The 14,201-nt window shown below is 35.3% G+C and overlaps 3 protein-coding genes and 1 pseudogene across 3 annotated transcripts; 3 read left to right on the top strand and 1 right to left on the bottom strand.

Moving 5' to 3' along the window:
• Positions 1–325: 325 nt before the first annotated feature.
• On the top strand, positions 326–1,504 carry LOC111876543 (uncharacterized). The gene is made up of 2 exons (XM_023873102.2): positions 326–971; positions 1,041–1,504. Exons 1-2 carry the CDS (start codon positions 326–328, stop codon positions 1,502–1,504), a joined length of 1,110 nt encoding a protein of 369 aa, XP_023728870.2.
• Positions 1,505–1,686: 182 nt separating this feature from the next.
• Positions 1,687–2,718, top strand: LOC111876540 (uncharacterized protein At2g29880-like; annotated as a pseudogene).
• A 2,014-nt stretch (positions 2,719–4,732) lies between these two features.
• LOC111876492 (laccase-3) lies at positions 4,733–7,076 on the bottom strand. Its single transcript, XM_023873016.3, has 5 exons — positions 6,938–7,076; positions 6,664–6,815; positions 6,328–6,572; positions 5,173–6,231; positions 4,733–5,060 (listed from the first exon to the last, which is right to left on the bottom strand). The coding sequence occupies exons 1-5, from the start codon at positions 7,022–7,024 to the stop codon at positions 4,930–4,932; spliced, it is 1,674 nt and encodes a 557-aa protein (XP_023728784.1). The 5' UTR covers positions 7,025–7,076; the 3' UTR covers positions 4,733–4,929.
• Positions 7,077–9,013: 1,937 nt separating this feature from the next.
• On the top strand, positions 9,014–9,415 carry LOC111876544 (uncharacterized). Its single transcript, XM_023873103.1, has one exon. It carries the CDS (start codon positions 9,014–9,016, stop codon positions 9,413–9,415), a length of 402 nt encoding a protein of 133 aa, XP_023728871.1.
• Positions 9,416–14,201: the final 4,786 nt, after the last annotated feature.

Below are 14,201 nucleotides of genomic sequence, written 5' to 3'. Positions count from 1 at the left end.
CTTCTTTCATCCTTCGACTTTCATGCTTAAGTGAGACAAATGTATGCTACCTATGCTTAAAAATGTTTTATTTATTTATTTATTAAGAGTATAAAAAGACAACCGATCTTAATCTATGAAGATGTTCTTAACCTAAATATTGTTGTTTATCAATGTTGTTTAAATTTAACTCAAACTATTTTATCATGTATCAGAAAAACGGATTAGTTCATATATAGTCCTTATGGATACTCCGATACTCAACCCTGCCCATGCTTTAAGAGCCCGACAATTGCAAGTCGTTAACTTGATATGCTTGTTGTTTACTTTTATTACACAACGTAATATGGCCAACAAAAAGCGGGTTAGGTTACCCACTAGAAGAGTTATTTTAGAAAGACAAGCTGTACGGGAAGAGTTGCTACACAATCTTTTAGAAGGTGGTCAATATCGTGACCTTATTCGTATGAGTGAAAACGCTTTTAGGAGATTGTGTGAAATCTTACAAACTGTAGGTGGTCTACGACGTACGCAACGCATGTCCGTTGAGGAACATGTTGCTAGATTTTTGCATATTGTAAGTAATGATTTGCGAACTCGGTTTACCTCGTGGATGTATCGTCGCTCTAGATCAACAACGAGTAGGTGCTTCCATAGAGTATTACGATCGATTATAGCAATAGAAGGTCTTTATATTCAGCAACCTACAGGTGATGTTGTCCCGAGAGAACTTCAAGAAAGTAGGAGATTTTATCCTTTTTTCAAGGATTGTATAGGGGCAATAGATGGAACACATGTTCGTGTCCATGTGCCTAATAGAGATGCCCCTAGATACCGTGGTCGTAAGGGATACCCGACAATAAATGTATTAGTTGTTTGTACATTTGATTTGAAGTTTACGTATGTGTTAACGGGTTGGGAGGGTACTGCATCAGACTCGAGAATAATAAAGAACGCATTTACTAGAAATGATAAACTACTAATTCCATCAGGTAATTTATTAAACCAATGTAATTTCAATATCTAATATTTTTCAATAATATTGATTAAGCTCTTTATAGGTAAATACTGTTTAGTAGATGGGGGTTTGCCTCATACGAATAAACTAATGGCGCCATATAGAGGTGTTAGATATCATTTAAAAGAGTACTCCATGCGTGGTCCACAAAATTCTAAAGAGTTGTTTAATCTTCGTCATGCTTCTTTACGTAACACCATTGAGCGAGCTTTTGGTGTCCTTAAAAGAAGGTTTCCTATCATTCGAAGTACAACGGAACCATTTTACTCTTGTGAAACACAATCTGCCATATTTTTGGCATGTTGTATTCTACACAACTTTTTATTAGATGAAGACCGCGACATAAATCTTGAAGATGAGGTGATGAAAGAGATCTTAAACGGACCACAAGAGCAAGATCGTCGTAATTCAACAGAAACAAATGAGGGTAATAGAATGGCAGAGCAACTAAGGAATTCAATTGCAAATGAAATGTGGGCAAATTATTTGACACATTCAAACAATTAAATTAATATGTAAAACAAGTTTCATTTTGATACATTTTGTTTTCAATTTCACATTGTATTGATGATTGGTTTTTGAGATTAATTATGTTATTTACCCTTCATATTTTTTATTAGTATTATCCTTCATATTGTGGTCTAACAATGTACCATTCTTTAATTTTTATTCCTATGTGCAAAGTCATCATGATCAAACAGGAAGCTGGTGGTGGTGAAAAGGAACAAGTTAAATGGTCAGAAACAATGGATTATGCGTACATCAAGCGATGATTAAACAACAAGAGACATGCAATAGGGTGAATGGTAGTTTCACACCAACTACATATGCTCAAATGGTTGAGGAATTGAACACAAACCATCAAATGGATATTACCAAAAGTCATTTGAAGAATCGCTACAAAACCTTAAAAAAACATTTTTCGCAATGGTACGATCTGTTTAGGGGAATTTCAATGAGCGGGTTCTCTTGGAATTCGTCTACTCAACTAATAGAAGCGGAGGAAGAAGTGTGGGATAATTTAATAAAAGTAATTGTTCCTTTTATGTCTATGTTATTTTTTTAAAATATTTTATGTTATCGTTTGCAATACTAATTATTTTTGTGTTGTTATACAATCAAAACCTGAGGCTGTGTCGTTAAGGACAAAAAAGATTGCATACTTCGATGAGATGTTGGTATTATTTGCAAGGGATAGGGCATCTGGTGCACATGCTGAGACAGCGAAAGAAAGAAATGCCCGATTAAATAAAAATGAAAATATTCAAGTTGAAACAATTAAAGAAGTTGATGACATGTTAGCTAACAATGAAACTCATTTGGAGAACGAATATGTTGATCTTGATGATAACATTCAGGATGTTATTCCACCTCCTTTTTCACAAGAACAGTCTTCATGTGCAAAGAAGTGTAAGAGTAAAAAGAGGAAATTTGAAGACGACGAAGAAGAAGAAGATATTAACTCAAAGATAATGAAATCGGTTGATAATGTGACTGGTGCTATCAGGGAGGGTAATATAATTTTTGATAGAGCTTATCCTCGGGAATATACAGGGGAAGAAATTTATAGAGAATTGGAGTTGGTGGGTTTAGAACCCCATGAATTACCGAGGGCTCTAAATTTTTTGGCAACAAATCAAGCAAAAGCTAGGACATTGTTCAGTTGTCCCCTTCAGATACGGATGGGTGTCCTTAAAGATATGATGGGTGCACGTGATTAAATAACCTTGGGTGATTGTTATTGGATTGATCTAATGCGTTTATGATTTTGGTTTTTTTTATTTTTCTTTAGTTGTTTGTGGTTTTCGTTTTGCATCTTGAAAACAATTGAATAACATGCGTTTTTCCTTTTTACAATTTACTTTATATTAAAATAAAATTGTTTTGTTAATGTTTTAAGTAGATGGGAGGAAGGGAGAGTTGGTTTTTTTGGGGTAGGGGGTACGGTAGAATGAATGTGGGGATGTAAAGACTTAGGAGCCGTTTGATAATTGCTGATTGAGAAAGTGCTGACTGGGAAAGATCTGTATGGGTAAGAAATGCTGACCGAGTAGAAAACTATATTGTTTGATTGTACATCTGACTGAATGTGCTGACTGATAAAAAATGATCATTTTACCCTGCTGACAGTGATGGAGGAAATTGCTGAAAAATGAATCCAAAAATTATTAAAAAAAAAGTAATTACCAGCATACAAGATATACAGAAACTTAAATAAAAAAACTATAAAACATTTTCTAGTTTATTTATCCATTCACAAACACCTTTTTTTTTGGTGTTTTTAATAATGAACAATTTTTATATAATATAAATTAGTATTATGGTAGGTTATGTCAACATGAAGAGCTTCAGGGACTAACTTTGCCATTTTTAGAAACATGGATCTGTTTCTTCTCTTCAGCGACACAACAATAATGGAGGATGCATTGTTTTCTGTTGTTGAACCTGCAATTAAAAGTTACAGGGAAAGTTATTTTATCCTTAACCTAAAATACTCTCATCGATCGTTTTAAAGGAGACAACATTCAAAATGGTTAAAACCAGGAGTGAAAGAAAGGGAGAGAAAGAACGGTAAGACAAGGGCAAATTAGGAGAAGATTCACAGTCAGCGATCGATTCTCAGCTTTCTCGCCCAGACTTCTCTTACCGAGTCAGCCAGCCTAATTTTGTTTAACAAACAACCTCAGCTGACCGGGTCAGCCAAATACGTCTGACCCGACTCGGTCAGACGTATATCAAACAGCCCCTTAATATTTACTCAAAAACATAAAAGGGTATAATTGTCTTTTTTTACTTTCTTTTCTTTCCTTTAATGAACTCGGAAGCACCTAAAATGAATACTCTCTTTTCTTTTCTTTCAAACTCGGGAGCACTGAATACTTTATTATTATTTCCGTTCCCTTCCTTTTCTTTTCTCTCCTTGTTCTTCCGTTTTTTTCTTTTCTTTCCTTTAATGAACTCGGGAGCAGGGTGTAGTCTTTCAGTTCGAAAGAGAGCTCACAGTTTTGTTCGACATATCATTTGTATTTCTAAAGGGCTAACATTTTTACTTTCTATAGAGGACTCACCACCGATCTCGGCCTCAAATCTTCATTTGTAATTCAGGCAAACATTTCTTGTCTATTTAGTATTCCCTAATGCTTCTTGTTTATTCGCACCCTGCTTATGTTACAAATTACGATAGGGCATTGTATAATTAATATATTAGTATGTCCTTTTTGTTTTATTAATTGTTCTGTTTTATCTCAGATACTGCAAACTTTTGTATCAGGAGATGCATAAAAGCAAAACAGTAGATGCGTACGTATGTCTGTTTAACTTATAAGCACATGCTAAAATTAAATCAAGTTGGTCAATAGGTTCACCATTGCTACCTTTATTTCGTCTACCACATGTTCGATGAAATGTTTAAAAGAAAATTATCTTGATGTAACATCAAAATCCATTGCTTTGTTTCGTTTACTACATGTTTTTGATGAATAGCTTCCGAGAAAATTATTGTATAATCTAACATCAAATCAGTGGCATTCATTATTTCAAACTACAATGGGCTGTTTAGCATTTTCACAAGTATGGTTATTAACTTGAAACAAAGCGCAAGTATGCATCTTCAAAAAGTTTGTCATTTTAGAATTAGTTAAATACGAGGGGTTACTTGGTAATATATGAAAGTATATGTTGCTACTGTGGTTAATATATATAAGTACATTGCTATTATGGTAATGGTAAAAGGAGTAAACAACAATGAATACCATTATATTTGCTTCTTTAGTAAATAAAATTACACACTAGAATGCTTTAACCCATCGAATGAGTTTTCATATATTTTTTTGCTTCAAATTGCAAAGTGAAAGGAAAATAACACAAATACTATAATCCAATGGCGCAAAACAAATGTTGATCTATCACACACTGTAATTGTCCAAGTGATCTTAGCATCGAGGAAGATCGGAAGGAGGAGGCAGTAAAGTTTCAGATTCTCCAATTCCATTTTCAACAATGAAAGCCATGGCAAAACCCCATGCAAGATGAGTATCTATGTGACAATGCATAAACCAAACTCCTGTTACATAATCCCAGTGTGTGTTAGTCATAAACTTATCATCATCAAGAACAGAAAACAGAAAGACAAAGATTTATAAACTGATGGGTGTTTAAATTAAATTAAAGTTTACCTGGATTATCCGCAACAAATCTAATAGCAGCCCACCCCCCAACGGGGACATCGATTGTATTCCTTTGAGGTGGATCAACAAGATTGAAATTAGCAGTATCACTTACAGGATTAAAATTACCAAAACCCTGACCAACAATGTAGAAGTGGTATCCATGGAGATGAACAGGATGATCTTCCGTTGAGAAAATTGAAGTATCTTGCAGCACAATCTGCACATTAGACCCGAATTTGAGATTGTAAAGTCTTGTCCCCTTAACTGGTTGCCACAGCCCACGAGGGACATTGCCAGTGTAATCAAACTGCAAAGGCGGAACACGCGGAAAATTTGTCGTGTAGATATTCGGAATGTTTTGCGTGTAAGCTTGAAGTAAAGACACGCGATTCGGAAGCACAAAGGATACATTGTTCATGCTAGCACCAAAGCGTGTGTTATTAGGCCCTTGGCATCTCGGTCCAGGGGTGCAGTTAAAGAACCCTAACCCCACTGCCATGAACAGATTTTCATCTATTTTAGTAGGAACATTTACTTTATAACCAGGACTCTTTATTTGGTTGGAGAAAGCAGTGACTGTGCTGGTATCATTGTAAGCCGGAAGTTGAGGTAAAATCGGCTGTGAATTAGCAGATTTGTACTCCAAGATGGCGGTGGCTGTTGTATTATCAAACGGAGCGTTTCTAGCACTTGCGTAAGCTCGTGCAGCCATGTAGTAGCGCCCAGGCTGCTGATCTGCGGTCAAAAGGACATCCGTGGTTTGACCAGGGCCAACCATGATTACATTCGTTGTAAACTGTTTGGTGTAAACAGCATCAGTTGCAACCACGGTTAGTTTGTGGTTAGCGACGCTAAAGAAGAGTTGTTGATTGAGTGCAGCATTGATGACCCTTAGAAGAACTGTGTCGCCTTTGTTTACAGTAAGTTTCGTAGTGCTTTGGCTTGAGCATCGGAAAAGATCACCAGGTTGTCCGTTAATGGTGAGAGCATCAGAAACATTGGGAGCTGCACCTGTGAATAAGGCTTGTCGGAGGACACTGATGACCTTTCTATCCCACCATTCGCCTGTTTAATCATCAAAGATAAAATAGTGTAATTAATTAAGTGTTCTTAATTACTTACAAAGTTTCAAAAACTGATTATATAAAATAATTAATGTACCTAGAACAACAGGAAATTCGATTTTGGGGGTTGGGAAGGGGTAGGAAGAACCAGATTTTGGACGAATAACAAGTGCACCATAGACTGTGGCTCGTAGCCATCTGCTATGAGCATGCCACCACAATGTTCCCTCTTGGTCGGTTATGGTGAACCTGTATGTGTAGCTTCCTCCGGGTCGGATTGGACATTGGGTCACAAATTCAGGCCCATCAGCCCATGGGTTTCTAAGTTGGCGTATTCCATGCCTGAAATGGAAAACGAATGGAACCATTAATTAGCCATTGTAATTGCTAAAAGAAAACATCCAGAATGATACATGAAAGTGTAATTAAGTACCAATGGATTGTGACATTGTAAGGGGCAGCATTTGTGACTTTGACAAGAAGAGTATCACCATTTCTTACTTGTAGGGTCGGTCCTGGAAACTGACCGTTGACCGTTACTGCTCTATGGTTTCTGCATAGCCTCCTTACTGCTACCTCTTGAACCTGTAACACCCAAATTATAATTAATACTCAATCAACCACCTCAAAGATAACTAACCCCAATAGATAACTGAAAACTTAAATATAGAGTATATATTTATAGCACATTAATATATAGGACGTACTTTAAACTCATGGTGGTGTGTTTCTGCATATGTGGTAAAAGCAAGGGAAAGCAGTAAGAGAGCCCGAAGGATGGACTTGGATATCATCGTGAGAGAGGTGAAGGTTTGTTGTGTGTTTATATGGTGATCATAGGGGTGGGTATATATATATAGGAAGGAATTTGGGTTAGGTTATGAGTCAATAGTGAAGTTGGAACCGAGGAAACATAAACCAACTACAAAGATGATTTTGGTGTAACAACTTGGTTTATTTTTATTTTTTTTCAATCACTTTTGGAGAGTTGCTTTTGTAGTGATGTGAAACAGGTACATTTCTTCTCTTCTCGGTGGTTGAAATTTGTTTACGATAAAACATCATATAATAACTTATGAGTGTGCATGGAAAATTAAACGGTAGAATCAGAAAATCATTGAATTACGGGATGTTATTGACGCTGAAAAAATAATAACTAGATTTGCTGACTCATACATCGAATTATAGAACCTATATATATTAAAAGGCTATGACTTTCAATCGAGTGGAGATACATGAGGTTCCCCAAGCAGGCTAAATCATTGGTCCAAAATCCTTCCAAACTCAAATGTAAAGTTTCTCGAATTTAAGTTATTTCGGTTTTTTATTATATTCTATGTCTAATTGTGTAAATCGAGAGAAATCTAGAACAGTGCAAAAAGAGGAAATCAGTTGACTTTTTTAATCATACTTGAAACAAAGGATGGGTCTTGCACGTTTCTCATCAATTTGTTAAATTAGCTTTATATTCAGGTAAAATATATGCCGTTTTAGTGTTGAGAGAGATTGGTTTGGGCCTAAAGTCGAAGAATAACCTTCATTATTAAACTTGGTTCAACTAACAAAAGAGTTTTGGTGGTACCTACTAACTGTATGTCTCAATTTGTTTTATTACTTTGGCATTGTTAATTACTTATTTACTTGTTCAATGTTATAGCTTTTTGGATTAGATACAAAAAGTAACAATTGTTCATTATAACTTCATACTTTCAATTTTTTTAAATTACTAAGTTTTTTTTCTTATTAAGACGTTATAATTTGAAACTTTTTACCTAATTAATATATATACTATTGTACTTATAATTATATTTTCCCTTATTATATTTTGAAAAATCTATCAAACTATAGCAATATAATTTGATGTATTTTAATGACATTTCTACAATTATGACCATATCTTATGTTCCAAAGGATCTTTTTTTGAATGCTAGAAGATTTTATTAAATAAAAACCGACAAAAAGCTTGTTAACGAATTGCAATGAAGAAATATCTGAAGTTGATTTTGTAACCAACATATCCAAATTACTTTCTGACTTAGCCTAGGTAACCAAAATAGCAAGTATGTGACTATGTTATCATATAAGACATTCTTTCATGGATTTTTAGATTGAAAAATTCAAGCGTAATGAAACGTCCACAACACCCAAAGTTGTCTGAATGACCACATGTTAAACTTGTCTCTCGGCCATGTCACCCAAGAAATTCGACCTTTCACCGTATGAAAAGAAGGAAAATCAACATTCCACCGACTTCTCATATGCATCCGAATAGATTGAGTATATTACAACTAGTCAATAGATGATTTGTTGTCTCAACATAAGAGTCACAAAGGGATCAAAGAATCAATTGGATATCAACACTTTTTATTCATCAATTCACATACAATTATGTTTTTCCTCCAACTCATGCTATTGGAAACCTTTGATTTTCTCCCTAATTTACTCTCAGTCGTATATAGCATTTCCATACTTATATTCCTTAATTGTTGTTCCTTCCCTATTCGAGCCGTTCTCAATTGTATATGTACACTTGCATCATTATAATGAAATTGAGCTTTTTGGTATCAATTTTTATATGGTATCAAAGCATTCGATCTATAAACCAAAGAAAACCCTAATCGACCTCTATGGCCGGCGACGATACAATCAAAACCCAGAATCATAATGGGAAGGAGGTCATCGATCATAACTCACCTCTCTACCTACACGCTTCCGACTACCCAAAATCAATGCACGTGAATGAAGTACTTATTGACAAGAACTACAATGATTAGAAACAAGAGATGATGAATTTCTTGTTTCCCAAGAACAAAACCGGTTTCATTGGTGGGTCGATTAAAAAACCAGATACAGAATATGAGAAATACCTACCATGGATGCATTGTAATGAAATGATCAAAAGTTGGTTGACCACGGAAATGGAGAAGGAGATTTGCAACAATGTGAAATATGTAAAGACGGCTACAGAAATTTGGCAAGATTTGAAGGAGCGCTTCGGAAAGGAGAGCGCTCCCAAGGCATACGAATTAAAACAGGCAATGAACAGCACTCGACAAGATGACACCACAATATCAGCCTACTATACCAGACTCTGCGTCTTGTGGGACGAGATGGAGACATTTCTTCCCACTCCTCGATGTTCTTGTAATGGTTGTTCATGTGATCACACAAAGAAGCTAACATAACTGAAAATAATAATAATAATAATAATAATAATAATAATAATAATAATAATAATAATAATAATAATAACTTATGAGTTTCTTATGGGGCTTGATGGCCAATTTAGTGTTATCAAGACACAAATATTGGCCATGAAACCTACACCAAAGCTGAGCATCGTCTACCATCTTGTGGCGGAGGATGAGCAGCAACGAATGATTACCGCTTCCAAGAAATCAGTCCGTGAAGTGGCTGCCTTCCAAGCCAGCTTTCAAGGGAGACAAGAGCAAGCACGTAACCAGATGGGGAAGTAGAAAGATACAAAACGAGACTCGTGGATAAGGGTTTTACACAAATAGAGGGAGTGGACTATCACGACACATTCGCATTGATCGCAAAATTGGTAACATTAAGTGTAACACTCAGTTTCCAAAACGGATCGGTTTAAAGCATCAAGGAGTCAAAGGCATGATTTTTGGGTAAAATCGGGTGTCACGACATGACCATAGAGAGGTCACGACGTGAAGAGTGAATGAATGAAAATATGTGGATTCAACTGAGCTCACAACGTGAGACATAAGGGCTTACCATGTAAGAACTATTGCAGCCCAAGCCCATGATATTTTAGGATTTTCCTTCGTATTTAAGCCCATCTAAGTCATTTTTCGGGTTCATTACCAGCGTCCTTCGTCCTCAAACACAGAAAAACCCTAACCCTAGCCTCTCCTTGTGATTCTTGAGCTTTTGGTGGTGTTTTGGTGGATTAAAGAAGAAGGGATCGCCTTTGGAGCATAGATCCAGCTTAGAAGCTTCATTTACATCTAACAACATCTCTGGACCTTTGTGAGTAACCAAGATTCAAGCTTTATGATTCCTTGTTGATAGATCTAAGGTTTTATGCATGATTATCCATGGGTAGATGAGTTAGAGTGTTCGGACTCCATAAAGTTAGCAACTTTATGGGTCCTTAGAGTCCTTTGGTGATTATATGTGGTGGATATGAAGTTTAGGTGATGGTTGAGCTCATGCTTGAGGTTTTTACCTTCTTTTCTAAGGGGTTTTTAGCATTCTAACACTCCTAAGGTGTACATGCAACCCTAAATACCTTGGATCTATGTTTTCTCTATTATACATGCAAATATCAATTTTCCAAGGTATTGTTCTAACTAGCATAATATGAAGTACGTATAATATAAATTCTAGTAGAATTACATACCTCTTTGTTGTAGCTTGATTCAATGGAGCTTAAGATCCTAGTGCCTCAAGTGTGACACCTCAAATGGTTCACACAACATCACCAACATCTTGGAATAACTCAAGAGAAAAAGGTTCCTATGCTCAAATCGGCTAGCCCTCATGTGTACACACACTAGTGCCAATTTCTTGAGCCATGGGGCCCTTGTATATGGTGGTTATTAGGGTTACACCATGTAACTCATGTCTTTCCATATTCTTCATGCTCGATGGGTTAAAACCTCCATGGGTTACTCCATGGGTTTAGCCCAACATGAAGAACTATGGATCATAAGCCCACATATATAAGAATGAATACAAACACTTCACACAATTGGTCTTAGTTGGTCTCTATTTATCCAAAACATCATAACTTACCAATTTCAAATGTACAAGAGTAGAAACACAATTTACTCTTACATTTGACAAGTGTTAATAAACCTTCTTTAAGATGTGTCACTCAAGTTACAATCTTGGAGTATGACTCTAAGACTTGTTTTGGAACGAAGTATGACTCATCTTCTTGATTTAACCATTTTAACAATTCATGACTCCTCTTCTTAGCCATAAGAATGCACTAAGATGTCCTTAGAGAACCAATTGTGATATTGTTTCTTAATCATTAAGATGATCACAAAACATAATACTAAAGTACTCTCCCATCTTTTCAGATTTGAGAAACTTTTATCTTTCTGCCTAATTTGATTCTTCTCATTCGTTCTGCCATACATTGTAAATTTTCTAATGTTTTAGAATTATACTTAAACTTGTAAGTATTACCATATTTACTAAACTTTAGTAAATCATGACGAATAGTCTTATCAATCTTTTTATGGTGGACTTGACCAGTGCACAAGAATGTGTACTCGATCCCTTAGTCCTTCACTTGACTCACATATACATGTGAATAAGGAATTAGTCTTAATTTTTCCAAAGCTGAAAGTTCTCATTCATCATACTATACAACTTGCATGATTCCAAGTTTCGATCCAATTGAGAACTTGGGTGATGAGAATCTTTCCTTATTTGGTAAATTTAGACACTACCACAAATGAAAGAATCAAATTCATATTTCCATTATTGCTAGAAATATATAAACATCAATTTTCCATAAATGCCATTACAAGGAGATAAAATAAAATAAAACAAAAAATTTATTTATTTATAAGATGCGGAAAAAACTTTTTCCTACAATGCAACTTAAATGAATACTATGCTATTACATATTTTCTAGCAATTTATCATAACTCCTAAGTAGCAGCTCAAGAATCCGATCTTCGAACCATGCGATTGAAATTCATCTTCACGATCAGATTCAACATACTCTTTCTTTAAGTTTCTTTCCCTTTGCTTGATCCTGCCATACATCAAAATGTATTAAGAATCTCCAAATGAGAACTTAATTGAGTTAGATAGCGAACTTACCTGAAGCAGAGGTCAATCTTTTTTACTAGACCTTCTCTCAGATATTTCAGGTAGTTAGGGCAGCTTTGCAACCAATGCCCCCTTCCTTTGGCAATAGAACCATATGGACCCTTTGGGAATGGTACACGAGACTATCTCATACTTAGCCTTTCTCTTTACCATTTGGTCAACCAAGTTGACTATGGCCGATCCCTTTCCATTGGGAAGAGAAAGCTTTTTTGGATATCCAATGTTACCATTGTCAATGTCCATGGTAGTTTGGGAAGTTGATCTTCTAATCAAATTTGCTTTACCAGTGCTCCAAATCATAGCTGATTCAGCAGCACCAAGAAAATAGATAAGATCATTAAGGGTCATGTCATAGTCTGTTACATAGTAGTCCTTAAGGAACCCACTATGTGACTTAGGAAGTGATTAGACAACATCCAACTTCCTCAAGACTTTGACACCTAATTCTCCCGACTTGTCAATATGTGACTTTATCTTTAAGATGTGAACACACACAAACTTTACTTGCCAATAGGGCTTGAGTGACCTTGAACTATTCAAGAACTTATGGGTTAGGGAGAATAATTGGAGGAGGTGGAGGGAGTGAAGAATGATTTCCGGTACATCATCTTCATTAGGAAAGTTTGTTCCAAGAGTTTTGGGAAGATCATAATTGTCTGAGCCAGACATCTTTTAGGAGATGTTCAAGATAGTTGATTTAAAGTCCTTAATATAACACCTAATATGAAATATTAAGGCTAGGACCCAACACAATATTTTATAACTTGGAAGAGGGATGCCGTAATCCAAGCTATAGAATATTTAAAGGTAGGCGAATGGCGATTCACCAATTTCCACCATGAAAAAATGAAATAATTTATTAGGTTTTAATTGGATTTGAAACTCCTAGATCTTTTGAGATTCATTGAACTTTTCAATGGCATGTTTCAATCTCGATTGTGCCCTCTCAAGTTTTGTGACTAGGATGCCGAAACAAGGTGTGAATAACCATGCAAATATACTTGGTACCCTTAATATTTACCCCTCAATTGATGTGTCGGTTAACCACACGCGCTCCACCAATACTATGATAAACATTAAGTTACCATTTGCCTACCTTGTTAAATCAAGCTAGTATGTCGATTAACCACATGCGTTCCACTAACTGACTTAAGGAAAGTGCAAAGTGTAATTTCATGGGTTAGCGCCAAATTCACATTTTCCTAAAGTAACTAAGATTGGGAATTTATAAAAGTTTTAGTTACTTTATATTTATCATTAATACTTTTAATGAAGGGAGAATTTTAGTCCTTGTCCTACCCGTTCGGCTAACGACCCTCCAACAGTCAAGGAAGCGGTGGTTGAGAGTGGACACCCATTAAACTACCATTTTATAGACAGTAACCTTATACCCCCTTTATAGACCGGCTTCGTGAATGAGGCCTACTAACGGTAAGACTGACTTGCTCTTATACATACATATATATATATATATATATATTATTAACTTATAATACTATAAAGTATAAGGGTTGAATTTTAACTTTTAAAATTCTAAGGGCTTAACTTGGAATTAAAGTATTCATGAGGAGAAACTTTACAAATTCCAAAACTTGAAGGCAAGTTTTGAACTATTCAAAAACTTTTCAATTCCATAACTTATGTGTTTAAAGTAGTTTTAATGAAAAACTCTTCAAGTTCCATAACTTGAGGACAAGTTATGGAAGACTTTAAAACATTTAAAAATGAGACTCTCCATTTTCATAACTTGTGGAAATCTTATGAGTTTTTTTTAAGAATCATAAATGTGACTTTTCATATGACTTGAGGACAAGTTACAAAAACACATTTTATGAATAACTTTTAGATTAATTTGGATTGAAAACATATTATCACATAACTTTTCTATTAATCTAAATCAACTCACAAGAACAAGATAATTCAAATCAAACACTTTTCATGTAATTATCCTAACCATTAAACTAATACAAAACATGAATCTATTGACAATTATCTATGAAATTGGATTAGCATGAACATTACCACATCAAAAACAGATTTACAAGTTCAAAAACAGCTTAGGGTAATGTTCCTAGTCCAATTCCAGCCAAAAACCTCGTAAATATGTTGTCTGGGGGTCCAACTCGTCGAGTGCAAGAACCA

This window comes from Lactuca sativa, chromosome 9 (genome assembly GCF_002870075.4).
Source record: "Lactuca sativa cultivar Salinas chromosome 9, Lsat_Salinas_v11, whole genome shotgun sequence".
Lineage (NCBI taxonomy): Eukaryota > Viridiplantae > Streptophyta > Magnoliopsida > Asterales > Asteraceae > Lactuca > Lactuca sativa.
Note: the sequence above shows the minus strand (reverse complement) of the source record. Positions and strands in the feature narration are given on the sequence as shown.